This window comes from Engraulis encrasicolus, chromosome 21 (genome assembly GCF_034702125.1).
Source record: "Engraulis encrasicolus isolate BLACKSEA-1 chromosome 21, IST_EnEncr_1.0, whole genome shotgun sequence".
Taxonomy (NCBI): Eukaryota; Metazoa; Chordata; class Actinopteri; order Clupeiformes; family Engraulidae; genus Engraulis; species Engraulis encrasicolus.
The window spans coordinates 31345670-31365796 of NC_085877.1; the positions used below are offsets into that span (position 1 = coordinate 31345670).

The 20127-nt window shown below is 44.5% G+C and overlaps 1 protein-coding gene and 2 non-coding genes across 4 annotated transcripts; all 3 read right to left on the reverse strand.

Annotated features, from left to right (window-relative positions):
- Positions 1-1265: 1265 nt before the first annotated feature.
- g3bp2b (G3BP stress granule assembly factor 2b) lies at positions 1266-19606 on the reverse strand. 2 transcript variants are annotated; one of them, XM_063186589.1, is made up of 14 exons: positions 19408-19606; positions 18291-18403; positions 17639-17720; positions 14747-14920; positions 13341-13428; positions 9485-9590; positions 8910-9024; positions 7771-7905; positions 5776-5877; positions 4968-5067; positions 4414-4461; positions 3874-4005; positions 3135-3253; positions 1266-2904 (listed from the first exon to the last, which is right to left on the reverse strand). In XM_063186589.1, exons 2-14 carry the CDS (start codon positions 18383-18385, stop codon positions 2635-2637), a joined length of 1566 nt encoding a protein of 521 aa, XP_063042659.1. In that variant the 5' UTR covers positions 18386-18403; positions 19408-19606; the 3' UTR covers positions 1266-2634. The 2 variants fall into 2 exon arrangements, with proteins under 2 accessions (XP_063042659.1, XP_063042658.1); XM_063186588.1 differs by having other exon boundaries at positions 18291-18408.
- Positions 6105-6241, reverse strand: LOC134438116 (small nucleolar RNA SNORA16B/SNORA16A family). The gene has a single exon (XR_010032534.1). It is a non-coding gene; the product is annotated as a small nucleolar RNA SNORA16B/SNORA16A family (small nucleolar RNA).
- On the reverse strand, positions 10213-10349 carry LOC134438115 (small nucleolar RNA SNORA16B/SNORA16A family). The gene has a single exon (XR_010032533.1). It is a non-coding gene; the product is annotated as a small nucleolar RNA SNORA16B/SNORA16A family (small nucleolar RNA).
- Positions 19607-20127: the final 521 nt, after the last annotated feature.

The following is a 20127-nucleotide window of genomic DNA, read 5'->3' on the forward strand; positions in this document are numbered from 1 at the left end:
ATGTTCCGGACCACCTTGAAAACGAGATGATACATCTCAAGGTGCTATCCTTAATAAAAATTGAAGTTGAAATTGAATTCCCTTATGCAGATCTGAAAAAGAAATCACATTGAGAACAAGGACACGGTCAAGTCAATCAGTGAGAGGATATGGAGGAATGGAGGCCATTTCATGGATGATTAAGTTCGAGCTCTCCACAAGCTACACTCCTTGGTTGACATGACAGAGGTGCATCAAGGCCATTACACATTATACTCATGGCACAGCATATTAAACTATCCATACATACAAATTACAATAGTACATGACCTCAGTCACACCCACTTTTTAGTGCAAATTGATTAAAGTCCTATTCAAAGTCTATCAGAATTTAGCCTACAAACTCTGCCTTTTCTCAAGCACTGATGGCTCAAGTTTTTGCTGAGACCAGCAAAAGTGACTGAATAGATAACAATTGAAAATGAATGCCCAGCAATATCAAGAAAATCGTGCTACCAGGAAAGGAATGGGCATTAGTTTGACGACACGTCTCAATTCTGCTACATATTGAAAATGAAACGACACCAGCTTGAACACGGTCAGCGACACACATTCATCATTGCACATTACAGACAAGGGTTGCCAGGTTTGGGTGGTTTACCTCCCTACTGGTCTGTTTTGGATGACCATCCGCAGGTTAAAAAAAAACATGTTGGGAAATCTCATCTGGCAACCCTGTTTACAAACTCAGTCTCCTTCAGCCTTTTTTGCAATTAGGTCAAACAACTTCCTTGTTGGAGAGGCAGGACAAAAAACCCTACTGGTTTCCAAAGAAAAAGTGGGGAGCAAGTTTATGGGTGATTCCAATACAATACCAGGACTTCCGTCCTCCCTTGCTTGCTAGTGAACTCATGAGGTCACCCACGACAGAAAATTCATTCATTATCTTGCAAAAGCACAATTCTAATGTAATTTTCTCATTTTGCAATCGGGATGGTGAATGAAGAACAGTCCTCCAAAAATTGGTTTGGCTAATCTGACAGCGGGGAAACTTTGTTTTCTCCATGGAGGCAGAGCGTCAGCAAAACGCGAGACCATGAGCGCAAGTGGCGGACGGAAATCTGCATATTGGAATGCACCCTATGTCTATGGCACCAGATGCTAACTTGACCTGCTTCAAATGTATTCAATCAAAAGGTGTATTTAAGTCACAGGGGGAAAAAAAGGCCAATTTGTTGCATGTGCTTATTTCATAGAGGAAAAAAAAAAGGGACCCTGCCCATGTGCAGATTCTCAGTAGTTTCGTTTTTATTGAAAGTTGACACGCTCACGCATACATACACACAGTTTGGGATTGGTCGCGCGGGAGCCGGAAGCAGTGCGAGTAGAGTCGAGTCGAGGGCCCCTCTCTGCCGCAGCAAAGGGAGGGGCCAACAGGGGCGCTGCAGAGTCGCTTACAGGTTGTTGTGTTGTCTTTATTTTATTATTTAGCCTTTCTGTAGAAAAGAGCGGAACATTCAGTCTTTTTTTTTTTTACTTAGCGGGAGCTGCAAGGTCTCACAGAAGGAAGGACGCACGCACATGTGAACTGAAATACACAAACAGAACACAATCTCGCGCACACACACACCAACACCACGCACATTCCCATACAACATGCACACGTGCACGCACACACACACACACACACCCTTCACATACATGTAACTCAATCATACACACATACATGCACCGAAAAAGCCTTCCTTTCAGCACAAAAAGCTCAACCAAGTCCATAGGCCTGACCTAACAAGCACACACACACACACTCACAACCACACACTGTCCAACACACGTAACACATTCACGATCACACATACAGACACGCATGCGCACGAGAATACCAGCATTGATCTTTTGAACCATGGACACACTGCTGTGGTGTCTCCATCACCCATCTCACAGCATACAGACAGGGAGAGAAAGAAGAAGAAAAAAATTAAACAAAACAAAGAAAGAGATAGAGAAAAATAGTAATAAGGCACCATCTCGCGTTATTATTAACTACCAAAATAAATTAATCGAGTGTGTGAGCGTTGATTTTTTTTTTAATGCGTCCATTCCGTTGCGTCGTCGCGTGCAAGCTTGTGTCCCGGTTGACCAATCCAGAGGCCCCCCTCCACTCTCTCCCATCTCCTCTTCAGAGTGACATCACCAGTTCATGTTTGTTTGTTTGTTCCTCAGAAATAACACAAAAGACTAAAAAGAACAAAAGAAAAAAAAACGAAATCAAAAAGGTAACTGACAAAACCGAAAACAAACGAAAAAAAGAAATAAGTAGTAATAAACAAAAGCTTTTTCTTTTTTTTTTTTCATCAGGATCTCTTGTTCTGCTCCAGCAAGTCAGGCAGTCCAGGGACATTCCATAGAGAATGACGGGGGAAAAATGAATGGAAAAAAGAAAACAGAAAAAAGACGAGAAGGAGCGATAGCTCGAGATAGAGAAAAAAAATAAGAGACGAGAGAGAGCGCTGTGAATGTTGGGATAATTTTTTGTCGCTTTTCCCCCCTCCCCGCTCTCCATCAAGACATGGTGGTGGTGGGTCATCATCATCATCATCATCATCATATATTAGCTAGAAAGAAGCCGGTTGGTTGGTTTTGTGGGCGTAGTCATCAGCGCCTCTGGCTGGCGAATCCCCTGTCTCCGCCTTGGCCGCCGCCCCTTCCTCCGCCCCCTCCGAGACCGCCGCGGGAGGAAGGCGGGCCCCTCTGGCCCATGCCGTTGCCCATTGGCCCGCGGGATCCGGGGCCACCACCCCCTCCTCCACCGCCGCCACGCCGCATGTCTCCTCCCCCGGGGCCGCCGCGGGTCTCGCGCTCACGCAGGGCACGGGTCTTCTTCTCCTCCACGTTCAGACGCACCTCTCCTCGGAACATCACCGGCTGGGGGATGATGGGAAAAACGAGAAGACAGAATGAGAGTAAAGTTACCCTAATGTTTTCTTCATCTGACCAGTCAACGGCAATTGAGGGGTCCGAGTCATTAACTGAACCAATCTATTCGAAATTACACGATCCAAAGCAAAATGGACATTACTAATTAACAGTTGATTTTGGTGAACTTGTTGTGACTAGTTGAGTATGGGAGCACATGAATGCGCGTGTGTCTGTACCTTGTTTGCCAGGATCCGTTGCACAGGATCAGAGTCGTCGAATACCACAAAGCCGAAGTTGGGCAGCTTTCCTCCAACGCCCTTAGTGTTGATGCGCATCTCCACCACAGTACCGAAGCCTGCAGAAGGGAGGAGACGACACGCGTCAAAACACACAAACATACTGAATGGAAGTGAAAGCAGCGAGTCAAGCTAAATCCTGGTTGCATTTGACATGTGCTCTGGATTTCACACATGATTGCAGTGAATTTCAAAGATTTGGATTGGTGTCGGAAAAATTTGACAGGCAAGAAAAGGTTTTTTTTTATTTTTTTTAAAGTTTTTGTTCAAGACTAGGTAATGGACAACATGCGCCTCACATATTCGGCATGAACCAAGGCTAAAGGCATGCAGCCAGCCCTACCGCTGCACGCCAGCTTAAGTTGTCGTACGTCAAGACATGAAACTTCACTTGACACTATTGGTTATTAATCATTCTGAGGTACAGCATGTGTGATCTAGGGAGAAAGACGAGGATGATAAGAAAACAGGCTTGGTCATTCCATTAGATCACAATCAAACTTTTTTTGCTGTGCAGAGGGAGCGGAAAGTGAATTTGGATGCCAAAGTCTCCGCTCCCTCCGCAGAGCAAAAAAGATTGATCATTTCAAATGAGTAATATTGCATTACTGTGGTCTAGAAAGATGTAAATACAGCCACAGGTACTTGGATAAATAAATCAATATTTATAGCAACTCACCCATGAAGAAGTCCTTGAGCTCTGACTCGTCAATGTCGTGTGGCAAGTTCCCCACAAACAGCTGATGGGAGTCAGGGTACCGCACCGTCCTACGCACCTCCTGGTCTCCAACCTCACCATCCCCACGCCCGCCTATACACATACGCACACACACACACACCAGATTGTTCCTTCATTAGCTACCTCATGCAGAACTTAAGAATCATAAAGGGGGTTGAAATACATGGATTTCCAATGTTGTCAAACATTTAGCTGTGTGCAGAGGCAAGAATCCCAAAATGCTAAGTGGCTAGGTGTTTAACATTGGAAGTCCCATTGAAGCAGTGGAGTGTGTGGTTAGGAGGACCCCTTTTCTAGCCGCTTAGCATTTTGGAATTCTTGTCTGCGCACACAGTGTGATGTTTGGAAGCATGAGAAACCAATGTACAAGGGACACCAATGCAGAACTTTTTTTTTTTAGCTTCTGATACATATGAATAACTGCTTGTAATGTCCAAGTGCAAGCAAATCAGTATTGTGCAATGTGTTTGGGTCATTTACCTTTGAAACTGAAGTTAGGTTTTCCACTGGATTCTGGAGCAGCACCCTCTGGGGGGAAAAAAACAGCGGAAACACATGATGAATTACATAATTCTTAAAGGTGATTTATTTTGTTAATCCTGTAATAATTTGTTAATCCTGCAAAACTTTGCAAGTGTCTGTTGAAGTCCTGGTAGTAAATGTTAAAACCTAAAATATATTACCATAGGTATCTGGCACAACAACTGAACAAAACCTGACACCAAGGGGGTGGGGGTGGTAGTAGTACGTGCGCAGGTGTGTGTAAAGCCAGTGGTAGCAGAGAGAGTAGAGAGAGAGAGGTTCCATTGGCCCATTGTTTACGGGTTCTATTATTGCAAGGGGGAGGGGTGGAAAATCCCCCATTAGGCAGACCTTGGCAGACCTAAGGACTGTTCTATTCAATGCTAGGAGCATTATGACACGCCCCTTTAGGCAGACCGGAACCTGGTCATGTTAGGTGCCCATAGCAACCTATTACAATGGCATATCTCTATATACTTAAAGAATCTCTGGTGGTAGTGCAGGTCGCTCACCTGGGCGGTACCCTCTGGGCGCAAAGCCACCGGGTCTCTCCCGCGCCCGCTGGTCCCGTGGCATGGACACCTGGGCGTCAGCCTTGACCTCTACCCTGGGCTGCACACAAACAAAAGGAAACAATGCAAGATGAATATTACAAAAAAAATGTACACATGCAAGTGTTCCCATGAGTAGTTCAGAAGGTTAAGCCCTACACTCATTTATTGTTGGCCATCTGGTTTTAAAGCTGGGCTTTTACAATACTCTTGACATGCACTTTCAAACCAAAACTACCTCTATTCTGGGCTGCACAAACGTGCATAAACATAAAATTACAAAAAATGCAAATGACTCCTTGGCCTGCTTTTCCTGTGAGCCCAGCTGAAGTGAAAATATCTGGTCACAAAGAGGGTGCCAGTCATGCTTCCTGGTTTTGAACCACTTGTTCATGGTAGTCAACGTTCACTTTGGCACCAAACCCACTAAAGAGCCAGGCTTTTTGATATAGATGTCAGAGCACATCTTAAGCACCTACAATGACAATCCGTTTTTTTTTCCTTTTGGGGCCAAGTACAACTAAATCATAAATGTATGATTTATGGCATTCAGGAAAACGGGTTAACTGCTGAATTTATTTTTATTTGTTTATTTATTACAAGGATAGCCCATTGAGATGTGCCATCTCATTTTCGAGGGGGTCCTACACAAGAAAAACAATTCATTTTCTAAGGCTGCCGTTACAAGCTCCACAGGCCTCATTATGATTCCATTTTTGAAGCAATTGTCATCGTCATCACACAACAAAATTTCCTGATGAGCGCTCACCTGTGGGCTGGAGACCTTGACCACGTGGGGAGGGATTCCGGAAGAGGGCAGGGTTCCACTGGGGGGCAGGTTCTTACTGGTCACCGAGGCCCAGGAGAATGCCTGAAGAGAACCAAGGAAAGAGCAGGGTTTATCGCAGAATTCTCATCAGTAGCCAGTAAAATCAGTAACGGGAAGCGAAAATGCTTTGAAAGGTCTTGCATACATGCTGGTAATATTATTTACAAAAAGGTTTACCCTCACACCCATATTTTTTTGCGACCAAAAATAGATCTAAAACAGTCTACCTCTGACAACTCTTTGCATTTCAATAAAGGACTAATGTCGATAATTGTTCTTTTCCTAAAATGTTGCTGATCAGCTACAATAAAGCTGAACAGCGACCGTCGGTAAAAGATTTCTCTATAGGCACCAGTTTGACCGATTCAGCCACATGGAGACTAAATCGGCTTCGATAGGGCCAACACAGAGGACAATTTTGATTCCAAACTGAGGGGGAACTGAAGATACTCTTTCACCCATCATCCGAAGTAAGAGTTATGTTTTCTGATGTGAGAGGCTGCACATGTTCTCTGGAAAGTGGACCTTTCAGCTCATCTGGGATGCATTTCTTGAAGACTAGTTGCTAATTACGTTAGCTACTTAGCTTTGTGCCATGCTATTTCCCATTGGCAACTACCCAAATTGCTAACTGGCTAACAACTACGCTTTCGAGAAATGCACCTCCCAGTTGAGACGAAACATTAAGTTCCAAAGAAGAAGTCGGCAGGGGATGCTGCGGAAGGGACCCTTCTCTGCCAATTACAGGTTCTTTCTACTATCCTAAGCCCTGTCCTCCCAGTACGTATGGCCTTGTGATCTAATGGCCTTGTAATTTCGATATCTCGCAACAAACACCCAACATTTCCACCCACTATGAGCGATGCTGACAACATGGGGGGGGGGGGGGGGTGGAAGGGTAGTACGTGCGTAGGTGTGTGTAAAGCCAGTGGTAGCAGAGAGAGAGAGGTTCCATTGGCCCATTGTTTACGGGTTCTATTATTGCAAGGGGGAGGGGTGGCAACAGGGCAATTGAAACAACATGGTAATTTGCTGTCGGGATATTGAAAGGGGAGAAGTCCCCCAGACATTGTTTCGGCTCAGGTGACTGTGGGGAAACTTCATTGTTTTCCCCACAGCATACCTGTCAACTTTGAGCTCCCAAAATCCGGGGAAATTCCCATATTTTAAGCCAAAATCCGGGAAATTTTACAAAGGCCAAATTCTGACAGTCAAGGGGATGACAGAGACAGAACGCACCGGCCGATCCATCTGCTTTTCACAACAGCGTGCGCGCAAAGACAGTCCTGTCTAAAATCCCTCAGAACACGTTTTACAGTGTGGGAAAAACAATGTAGCCTAATGAAAACAAAACAATGAAATGAGCGCAATGAGTTTGTTATTTTGTCGTATAAGCCGCCTGTTTGTGCAAAACTTCATGCTGGTAGCCTACAGGTTGTGATTAGGTTAATCGCATGATTCGCTGTTCCGAGGCTGTTTTATGCGTTGCATGCGTTTCTGAGGAAAAGAGTGGGTGCACAAGCGCTACAAAACTACAGAGCTCGAGGGTGACAGACAGCTCGTATTTTCAAGGAACTTCAATTCTTGGTGGCATCTAGCATACAATCTTCTGGCAGATAGCTTGATAAGCGAGACCCTGTGGCTCTCTCTTCAAGAGGGGGTGTGGCTCATCGGACAGGACCGTGGGTATAATTACTGGACCGACTGTGTTTTTTGATAATGTGAAAAATCTGGGATATTTCTGGGAAAAAATGTAAAATCGGGAAGAAATCGGGAAATGAGTCAAAAGAAGGGAGTTTCCCGGGAAATTAAGGATGGCTGACAGGTATGCCCCACAGATGGCTCTCTATAGCCCTCCTGCAATCAGTCATTTCCAACCTAAATACGCCCCAAATCCCTCCAAACTCAACACAATGCTGATCTGTATATCTGTACCTTGGGTGGTTCCGGTGTCTGTGGTGGGGGTGACTGGGCAGGGGGTGCGGGGGATGGGCCCTTCTCCTCGGGCAGCTCTTCCGGAACCTTCTCCTCCTCCTCTGGCACCGCCTCCTCCACTGCCTGAGGCTCCGCCTGTTGGGCGAGAGCAGGGAAGATGGGTTATAAGCAGGGATACAAATTCACTTTACCATCACTGACCAATTTGGCTAGTAGATATTAAATCTTACTAGCCACACGTATATTCATTATCAGTCAAAGTGGCTAGTAAGTTTTTTTTTTATACCAGCCAAACTGAATTTTTACCATCTGGCTGCTTGGCTGGTGCTAATTTAGAGCTCTGGAAAAGCATTAATCAATCAGCCTGGCACAAAAACATGACAATAATATTAATCCTGAAACGCCTGGTTTATATGACTGCTAATACCTTGTATGCTCTAGAGTTTTCAGTTATCCTGACAGACAGACAAACTAACCCGACTGAATGAAACATAACCTCCTTGGCTGAGGTAACAAAAGCAAGCAAGAATGCTCTGGGCCAGGAGTGAAGAGAACCCAAGGCAGCCAGCCTTAGTATCGAAAAGGCCAAAGAAAGCAAAAGACCGTTTTTCATGATTTGCATTTAGCTTGTGTGACTTCTATTCTTTTCTCCCGTTTAACCTTTCTAAAGGTTAATTGGTAACACTTTACTTTACGGATCGCTAATAAGGTGGTAATTTCGTGTTAATTTCAGTTATTTCAGGGTAATAACTGTTTGTTTTTAGTAACAACAGCAAAATAACCATACAGTTTCCAGTGTATTGTGTGTGTGTGTGTCAACAAAGTGTCACCGTGCTGCGAGTCATCAGGGTGTCACCACAATGCAAATGCAAAAACAAACAGTCATTACCCTGAAATAACTATGAAATGAACACGAAATTACCACCTTATTAGTGATCCGTAATGTAAAGTGTTACCGGTTAATTTCTTGAAAGAAAAAAAAAAAAAACAGAAAAAAGATAAATAACTAGAAAAGCCCAGAAGAGAGCGCATGCACCTCCTCCCTCCAAATGTACGTACACACAAACTAACAACCACACAACCTTCTTGGCAGCTGTGATTTTTTTTTTTTTAAAGTAATGACCAACGAGGAGTCTCACCTCTGGGGCGGGCTCTGCAGCGGCAGCCGGCTCCTGGCTGACCTCTGGCTCTGGGGGGACCTCTGGCTCGGCCTCAGGTACCACCGCCTCCTCCTGCGCCTCCTCCACACCGTTACTACAAAACACACACAGAAGAGTTATACACAGAACTATCTGATCCTTATCCTGTGCAGGTTTAAATCCTAAGCCTCTATAAGCTTTAGGGGTGGGTATTGGCAACCCATCTCATGACACGATACACATCCCAATACAGGGTTCTCGATACGATACAATTGCGATACATGTGCATCCCGAAACCTTAAACCATAAAACCATCAGCCCTGTAAAAGCAGGGACATTAGCACTGTCACAACAAAAACAAATATGAACAGAGTGAGTGCAAATGGCCCTAGTTGTGTGCAGATGTTGCGCGCTAATTACGGAGAGAGAGAGAGAGAGAGAGAGAGAGAGAGAGAGAGAGAGAGAGAGAGAGAGAGAGAGAGAGAGAGAGAGAGAGAGAGAGAGAGAGAGAGAGAGTGTGTGTGTGAGAGTGTGTGTGTGCGCGATAGCGTGCGTGTGCAGGCGCGTGTCCTTACCTCACAGGTGCATGTTCGTAGTACGCCGTGCTGGCAGGGGCCTCCTGTGGCTCCGGTGAGGTCTGAGTCTCTACCTGTTCTTCCTCTCCTTCCTCCTCCTCAGAATCTACACACACACACACACACACACACACACACACACACACACACACACACACACACACACACACACACACACACACACACACACACACACACACACACACACACACACACACACACACACACACACACACACACACACACACACACACTTTACCTCATGAGGCTGCATAACACACTGGTCTGGTGGGGTGCGTTTCTCAAAGGCGTAGTTGCCAGCCATCTAGCAACTTGGGTAGTTGCAAATGGGAAATTGCATTGCTAACAGAGTGATTAAGGTAGTTAGCAACTATGGTTTCAAGAAAGGCACCCCAGATTACAAGAATTTGCAGGGAGGTTGCTTTAAATCAGTGGTTCTTAACCTGGGGTGCGCCAGAGATTTCAGGGGTGCAGAGAATGTTTATTGTGTTGAGGTTGTGACCAAAATCCTTCTTGGGAACATTAAAATTAGGCCAAATCAAACAATTAAAACGTGTTTTGGTCCCCATTTTAACTCATTAAGGCAGAAGTTTGGGTTGGGGGTGCACGGCTTGTCTTGCGCAGAATGCGCACCGATAAGGGGGTGCTTTAAGGAAAAAAGGTTAAGAACCACTGCTTTAAATGACGGGCAATAAATGAGCAATTTGAACTGTCCTTTTCCTAAAATGTTGCTGATCAGCTACAATAAAGCTGAACAGCGACCGTCGGTAAAAGATTTCTCTATAGGCACCAGTTTGACCGATTCAGCCACATGGAGACTAAATCGGCTTCGATAGGGCCAGCACAGTGGACAATTCTGATTCCAAACTGTAGGGAAAACTTAAAAAAAAAAAAAAAAACCTATCGTACTAGGTAGCTGCACTCTCCACCTCACATGAAGAGAAGCAGGTCTGTATGATAATGTCTTGGATGAACAACCTGTGTTGTATAGTCCTGTGATAAGCACCAAATTGGTCATACTGCAGGAATCATATGACACTGTTAATGTTGACATAGGGACTGGAAGGTACCATAACATTAAATTCAATTGAAATATTAATACACTGCAGTTGTACCGTTGGTGACAGAGCCTTCCGTGTTGCTGCCCCCACCCTCTGGAGCGCTCTACCTTCCCACTATATGGCACTATCCTTCAGAAAGAACATCCAATACCATCTGTTCACTGAGGCCCCATGGTCTCTAAGCGCTGCCCAAGCCCCTCATTTTTTCTGAAGCGATCTTGAGTTTCATGAAAAGCGCTATAAAAACATAACCTCCAAACGTAGCGCCAATGTGAAAGTGAAGGCCCAACTGGCAAACTCCAACTCCCATTGTCATTATGACAGCACTCCACAGCAGAGCTCGAAATTAACGGTGTCCCGACGTCCCGGGGACCATAAAAAATGTTGTGGGGACACAAAGTTATCATTTCTGGGACAATGCCGGGACCGTCCAAAAATATAAATGAAAAGATTCTAAAAGTAGGCTATTATATTTGCAAAGCCATTACACAGGGACATTAACTCAACACCAATCATCGTCGAAAATAGCAACAGAAAACTTTCCGATAACCCTTCGCATTGTGTTCTAGAATGTTGATTAAGATTTCGCAGCTGCGACTGCAAGCGCGTTGTTCTTCGGACTGCTGCTGAGAGGTTGTCCCGTTGGTTATGCCATTTCACCCTGAACTAGAAATGCTCTCAGAGAAAACGGGCTCTGGATTGTTGATTTTGCAAGCCAATAAGGATATATTCCAGTAGACATGGTTAAGCTGTGAAAGGAATGGAGGTCGGTTTTGCTAATATTTCAGGTAAGCAAAGCAACAGCCCCAAACAATGCGCAGTAGTCTGTTGCCACCTGTCGCGTGCTTATCCGCCCAAAACACCAGAAACGCGAGCTGGCTCTAAAGTAGATTAACCCTCATTCATACATATCAGAAACTGCCTGTAAATGACTTTCCAGTAACAAATAGTTAGTGAAACAGCAAGCAAGCTAACAGAGGTAGTTGTTAGCCAAGAACGTCAAGCAGTTTCATTCAAATGTGGCTGGAAATGAAGGCATTGATTACAAGCACGAAGAACGCGCATTGCCAGCGCATTGTTTCTCTCCAATCCCTCTCTTTCTCGAAAGTGAGGTAGGCCTAAGTGTGCGGTCGTAGTTTTTTCTCTTGTGCATTTATTTTTAGGTTATCAAAATGTCAATGTCATGTGAATTTAAAGCGGAAAGGAAACGTCTTACAATGCGTTGTCATACTCCTAATGCGGCCCAAAAACCTACCGCATCTTCTTCCACCTAGCCTGATTATCATCGACTTTCACATCTCTTCGAGACTGGCTGAAGCTGTTGCATCACTAGGAGGGCACGGCCTGGCTATCTTCCACCGGCATGCCCATCACAACCAGTGGCCAAAGTCAGACTAGGTTAGACTATTGCCACTTTTTAACTAAAGCTAAACAGACACTGAATTGTTATTGATATGTAGTAGACTAAATGAAAGCTGTTTTTTCTGTAGGCCTAAGTTAAATAGGCTACAACAGAGTAACAGGCTGGCTGCAATAGAGTCTATAATAGCCTACATGATGAGTAGGCTATATTGGTGCATAAGCAATCAGTTTGACAAATATAATGTCATTGAATGCAGATTTCCTCATATCACCATGCTCATATATTCTCTGGTTACTCAAGGCATTTTTCTATACAAGGCACAGATGTTTTAACACACCCTCGTTTTTTCTTAAAAACCTGAATTCACAGTTGCACTGCAAAAAAAAAAAATCATAGTCACACATGAAATTTAACGTGGACATAATTTACCACTTATTTAGGCGCGAAAAAAATGGGGACACTTCTGGTTACATTCGGGACAATACAAAGTGGAATCCGGGACCATTGCGGGACACAAAGGAAAAAAGTTAATTTCGAGCCCTGTCCACAGTATTGCTCACTGCACGCAAACCAAATTGCATTAATGCCTCATCCATGCAAGGGGGCAGCCCCCAATGGCACCCCAAGGGAGCAGTGCGACGGGATGGTACCATGATCAGGGTACCTCAGTCATGGGGCGAGCACTAGTTAATTACTCCCCCCACCAATCTGGCAGGACGCGAGTCGAACCAGCAACCTTTGGGCCACAAGTCTGACGCTCTAACCGCGTACCCATGACTGCGCAACCACTTACTCATGAAATGCCCTTCTGCCAACACAGCACAGACCTTCTTGCTCTGGCAAGATGACCTCAGTCTTTTCTGAACGCATCTCCAAGATCATTTCCCTTCATAACAAAACCAACCCTAACCTACACCACCATGATATGCCTTTTACACCCTCTTGCATTACATGTCACGGTTTATGTCCACTTTTGTGACTCACTTTGGATAATATTGTCTGCTGAATGCAATGGTGTAGTTTTGAGTTGATCTGCGACCACAGCCCATCCTGACTGCGGTGTGTGCTATATGGGTCTACTTGAGATCAGAACAGCACTCATTACTCAGTTTCGCCTCTTTATCTCCCACATCTACAACTGACTGGGAAAGGTGTGTGTGTGCGTGTGCGCGTGCGTGCGTGCGCGCGTGCGTGTTTCTCCCTCAGGCCGACAGAGAACAGTACCAGTGCTCGTTTTCGGTTCTAATTTCGAACCGGCCTGCTCAAGTCTGAGCATACCAGAACCGGAAAATAGCTTTGCGGCCGAAATATACTTGTTTTTTTTTCCTCTGTGAACTGTGACGGCAACGTTGACGTCAGCAGGCTCCTCAGGGTAACACAGTCACATGCGGAAAAGTATCAGAGTGCTCACCTCCTAGCTCGGCCTCTGAGTCATTGAACAGCTCCTCCTCGTAGCGGAAGATGTCGTTGTGCACGTAGAACTTGTTCGCCGCCGACCCCTGCGGACACACGAGAGAAGAAAACATTAATGACACACATTGATGTCATTTGATAAAGAATCAGCTAAGCAGAATGTAATGTGATCAAAGTGACTTAGTACTTTCCAGGGTATTGGTTACAGCCCGTGGAGCATAGTGGGGTTAGGTGCCTTGCTCAAGGCACCTCAGCTATGGAATGTGTGGGATTCAAACCTGCAACCCTCTGATCTACAGTCTGACTCCCTAACCATACACCATGGCTGCCCCCATAACATAGTAGTGAATTGGTCATCCTTGACAGCAGAAAATGTGGATATCTGAAAACTCTCTTGAGGGGCTGGTTTGGGAGAAAGAACCATTGGTGGGTGGGTTTTTAGGATGGGGGATGTAAATGTTTTAGAAAGTTGCAAGTCGGAACATTCCCGTTTCTTTCATGATTTGCCCACAACAGTTACGGCATCATACCGTCATGCTAGAGACCGGGATTTGATCCCAATCCATCTCCTGTCCATTCCCATCTTTTTCATCTGTCCCGTCATGATAAAGGTAAAAAGCCCCAAAAACATAGCCTGATTATCATCGACTTTCAAATCTCTTTGAGACTTGGTCGACCAAGACCATAACAATTAATCTTTCCCAAATGGCATGGTTGATCCGCCTCCCTAGGTTTGCTACTGGTTGAGTGGTGTCCGACAAAGTGGATGTAGTTCCCGTTTTTCCCGGAGATCAGAAACAGTATTTTACATTGCTCTTGGTCTGACTAGAAGCAACGCTGAATGTGTTGCATCACTAGGAGGGCGTGACCTGGCTAGCAAAAATATGATTTAAAAAAAAAAAAAAAAAAAAAATCCAAAAGAGAAATGTACTGCATTTCAGAGCTTAGAATGACGCATACACAGGGGTACAGCATATGAAATCAATACGCCATGGGCTACCAGTGACTATGAGGTGCGTTATGCAATTTGGTGTATGTGCAAGCGTGAGTGTAGGTGTTATGCAAGTGGATGCGTGTTAGGTGTTCGCACGCGTTAGGTGGTGAGTAAGAAAGTGCTGTACATGTGTGCGTCCTTTACACAAGTGGATGCATGCAAGCAGCCAGGTGTGCGTGTATGCGTGCCAGCTGCTAGCATGAACCATCTTAGGTGAGAGTGAACAAGAATTTTACTAAAAGATGGTGTGTGTGTCATCCCCTCACCTTAGGTGCCAGCAAAAAGGTCTGCATGAACCTCCTTATGAGGCAGCCATTGTGTATGTGTAAATATCCAAGCCGTGTGCGCGCACGTGTGCGCACGTAAATATCCAAGCCGTGTGTGTAAGAGAGAGAGACCCTCCCCCTCACCTCAGGTGCCAGTACGAAGGTCTGCATGAACCTCCTCATGGGGCGTCCGCTGTTGGACAGCTCGCCCATCACCTGCACCACCACTCCGTCGCCCAGAGTGGCGTGGGCATCCACGTGGCGGATCTTGGTGTGGCACTCGCTGAACTGCAGAGACATCACCTTCTTATGGATCTCCTGCAGAGAGGAAAAGAGAGGAGGGGGGAGGGGGGAGGCAGAGATGGAGGGGTGAGAGAAAGAAGGATACTGCACTTTTCTAAAATCTACACTAGACGAAACAAAAAAAACCCCATTATGACGGGGGACTTTTTACAGGGGGCGCTGATTAAAAATCATTGACTGCAGTACAGTGGCACAGTACAGCAGTAGTGTTTTTGGTTCTCAAGGTAGTGCATACACATTCTATGCTTCAATGACCAAGGCTCATAAAACTAGCACAACAGAAAGAAATCACCTTGGGAACAATACATTTTAAAGGGTCTACATAAGGGTGTCATGAAACCAGTAGAAGAATGACATGACACATATCAGGAACATTAATGACATATCATTGAGGTTTATGACGGTAGACGTAATGTAACATTGTTTGTCAGAATGTCACGACACCCAAATAATGTCAACTTCACATTCCAAAAACACCCAACCACACACATCAATGTGTCAATGGTCCTGACACAGGTCATTTCATTCTTATGCCCGTTACATGACACCCTTAGAAGACCCCTTCAAATAGCGTTGCCATATCTTCAATATGTGATAATACTGCATGGGGAAAAACGCAATAACAATTTGTGTTTGAACTGTTGCAATTGATGAGCCAAGAGGGATTGAAATGTTGGTAACTAAATAAAATATTTTTTCTGTGGTGAAAAACTGTGAGTAGACAATTTCTTGCAAAAACAACCCCCCTGCTATGCATTGTTGAGCATCTGAGCAGACTGTCAACACTTTAGGCAGCAGCAGACATCTTGGTTTGGACTACTGACTATCTGAATCATTTTCTTTTTTTTTTTCAAAAAATCCTAAAAAGTAAGTTACTGCATGTTCTTTTTCCTCCATTTTAAATGGCATCAAATAGCTCATCCAAAATCGCCACAACACAAACAGCTGCTTGCAGAAAGGATGACAGTAGTAGTGAGTAAGTGTTGTGCGATAAGGTCGAACGGTGAAGGAAATTGAAGACATGAAGACACTCCACTTGTTTGGCAGGTTGAACTGCTCTTGGAAACATGCCACACATGTAACAGCAGCCATTAATGCAAAGTATTCCACATTCTTGTTTGTTTGTCTTGCGTTATTCTGCTTGTTCTTTTATGTTCTCTGTATTCCAAGAACATGGATCAGTGAGAAACCAAGAAATGTTGACCTATAGAAAGTGCTAAAACTATAGCCTGTAGGCGTCATTGGGGTACGGGGAGGAGAAGTTCTTATACCTGCCAATTTAAACGGCCTAATTAAATTAACCTGGTTTACCACTGAACCCCTTTCTTGGCATACCCTCTTGTGTTCATCACCCACTCATTTTAACAGCACTCACTTACAAACTGACTGACAAGGATTGACTTGAGCCTCTGGTGGCATTCTCACCATACAGTGATTAGGATCTGGTGCCCTCCCTCGCTGTTGGCCTAGTTACTATTCCTGGTAAAGGGGAGAATCTCTATGGTGCAGCTATGGTGCAATGGCTAAAGCGTGTTGATTTTGGCATCATACAGGTAGCCAGTGGGTAAACAATGTAGGTGGGGGAGTGGGTGACTTACAGTCACCATCCATGCATAGCTGCAGTCCTCATGAGCAAGGCATCAAACTGCCGCATCACATGTGCCCAGTTTATTTGCAGGGTGGTCCGAGTGCATTAGCTAGTGCAAATGTAGTGGAGATGCTCTGAGCAGCATTTTTTTTTTAGCCCAATCATCAAAATCACAATCTGCCCATCACCGATCACTGCAGATCACAGAAAGAATTGGAATCTTTCCTAGTTGTTTTTTAAAATACCATTAGTAATGTATATTGTAATGCATATGTGGTCTATACTGAAGTCCCCGAAATTGAAGAGAACCAATCATAATCTGCATATGTAACCTATGTATCCAACATATGTAGTCCATCTTTCAAATTGGAAATGTATTTGCCAATCCATCTCACTAGAATTGTTGGTAGTGTGGCCACAGTATTAAGCTTATTCAATTCAATTGAAAACAAATATCAAAGTTGACAATATAATATTGTCAAAGATTGAACTGAAATATTATTAACTCAAGTTAGGATAGCCTAAAATGTAGCCTGGTACACTAGACAAACCTGCCTAGCAGCGAAAATCCTTTTTGCCAAGAGAGTTGGTCCTTGTTGGCTCTGTTCCTTGCAAGATCGCCACAACAGGCACCAGGCCGGGACCAATCACAACACAAGGCCGCCTGTTAGCCAGGAGTGTGATTCTCAACAACATTGTTACTAAGCAAGTTAGCAACTTACTAGGTTTCCCAGTGGGAAATTGCATTACAACCAAGTATGTAGCTAACTGGTTGACAACTATGCTTTCGAGAAACAGGGTCCAGGCTAGGGAGCAATGTATTTGTAAGGTTTTGGCCTTGTAGAATTGCTCGTAGGTAAACAGTGCGTTTTGTGTGGGTGGGAGGTAGTCTGCATCATTAACCTGTATAAGAGACCTAAAGCAATCTTTGGAATATGCCCTAGCTTAATGTAAATCGACTGCATACGAGCGGTTTGTATTTTAAGTAATTAGCAGTGCTGAGTAAGAGACCCTGATGGGTTGAAACACATGTCCTAAGTTAACGATTCGGTCAGAGTTACAGTGCATGAGTTTCTGCTCTTTCTTTGCTAGATATGCCTTTGCATTGTACCTGGCTACAGTGAGGATGCATGTGTGATACTTACAGCCTGCCCATACACAGCCTCCTCTGGCTTGCCACTGCTGTCCAGACCTCCATGCACATAAGAGGAGTTCCTGCCATAGAACCTAGAGAGAGAAAGAGCGAGAAAGAGAAAAAAGAGAGATTGATTAGGAACACTGTATGCATTGCCAAAGGATATCATATAATTTCCAATACATCAGGGAATAGAGAACCATGCCAACTGACTTATTCACACCACAAATGTGAGCGTACAAGAAACAAAATGTTGGTTCATAATTTATACTGTGTAAAAAGCACACCGTTTTCAGGGGAACCCTGGCACATTAGGCAAAATAAATAACACAGTACAACTGCAGGTGCCATTCACATAGAGGCCCAAACATTCAGGCTGAAAATAGGTTGCAGACGCGAGGTCGAGTCATATTCATCAACAGGCTCACCACCTGGATAAGTACATCACCTAACAGAAGGACCCCAACACATTGTTTTAAAGGCCTAGTGACTAATACATTTTTAAAAAATACATTTTAAAAAGGTGTACTTCCTATTAAAGATTGTAGTACATGTATTGCTCTAGTGACACAAGTCTATATAAACCATACCTTTTCCATTCAATCTCCCAAAATAATAAACCAGAGACTAGAATATTCAAATTCTTTAGAGCATGCACACACCTGTGTAGATAGTCAGGAGCCTTGTTGAGAAGTGTGTAGTACTGCCTCACAAACTCGCGGCCTACGAGCAGGGGGCTTGGTTTCTCCATAACCATCTCTTAGGAAGCCGGATGCTGCACTGGAAAAAGAACGCAGGTTAGAGACTGGGTACCAAGGGGGGGAGAGAGACAATGGAAAGGCACATCACAGCAGAGATGATGAAGAGCACAACACAGCAAATCAACGACTTCTAAAACACATCACAACAACACCACACGAAACAAATCGTTAATTAAAGCACCAAACGTCGTTTATACTGCTAGCTAGTGAAACGGGAGTGGCAGGCCAGATTTTAATCCTTCAGCGGACATCACCTGATCATACCTTACCAAACCACTGCGGTCAGTGATTTTCAGTGGCCGCGCATAATCTAGAACTGATGTTGACCGCTGGAAATGGATAACGCTAAAGAACATGCTCAGATTCCGAGATGAGTGATTTAAGCGCCACACAAATCAAAGGCCAGACATCATTAGGATGTATGCGGCATGAGTGTAGCTAACATAAAAGCTAGCAGGGTACCGTTAATTGTCTACCGCAAGGCAGACAAGGAGCACTAGCAGGCTAGCTAGTAACTGCGCAGCGTCATTAAACGCTTTCAGCCTTAGCCAATATACGAAAACTGGCTGTGTTTTCTATGGTTTGACGGTCTTAAAATGTGTGTTTATCTATTGTTTAATTTGTATGTCACAACTACAGTCTTTGTTAGCTATTTCGCTAACCCCACGTTCACAAGGCTGACCCAATAGACTAGGGGAAACTGCCCCTCGTCAATGGCGAGGAGCTGGAGTAGCTTGCTACGCACTGGCTACGCTGCTATCTTGCTAACGCATCAAAGAAAGGCTCAGGAAATAAAAAATGTCATGTTATTCATACCGTAACACTGTCTTACATTATATTCTATGATATAATCGGACGACACCCGGTTAACAGCGAGAGAGACAGCTGTATCTTCGGAGAGGTTTCTAGAACAACGCAAACGAGACGTGAGTCAGGCTAGCGACTTGAAGACAAAGCAAAGTGGGGTCTTGCTAGCTGTGTTAGCCGTATAGCTTCCTAGTGCCGCAGGGCTACTCACCAGGATGAAAATTGTCGTCGGCCTGGCGTCGCTGTGTTTTGTATGAAATCGGTTTGGAAACCGCAAATTGCTGTCACCTTTCTCACGAACGAATGGCGTTCGGGACACAGAATAATTCTGGTCTTCACACACCACTTCGGCGTTTCACCCCCTGCTGAGCGAGCAGGGAACCCCAATGCTAAGCCGGGTGTGACGCAAAAGGCATCTTTTTCCCGCCGGGGTCGCGGCAAAATTACGTCACTTCAATCTCGAACGTACTCTGGCGCAGCGCAATCAAAACTAGTCTGTAGCCTACCTGTTTTCCAGGTCAGTGTCTGAAAACGTTTATTTGTAAGTAGGCCTAGCCCATTTACCAGGTGTGGAAATATGGGCTGTTGGATTTCGGCCTACTTTGTAGGCTTTGCCTTGTTAGAATGGAAAAGCACATCCAATACTGAAGCCTTGGCTATCTTAAGGCGTTAGGTAGTGACTTTCCAGGACAGACAGACACAGTTGGCCTAGCCTATAGAGTTGACAAGGACAGACAGATAGGCCTACATATACATCTTTATTTATGAAAAATAGGAAGTGACAAGCAACTGTGTGACAAGGACAGAGACAGATTTAAACGAACCCACTCTGCATGCATTAAAAAAAAAATCTTTTATCATCTACCTGAGATAGGCTAAGCATAGTGTTTGCTCAAAATGCATTAGGCTACTTGGCTGCATTTGAATTGAA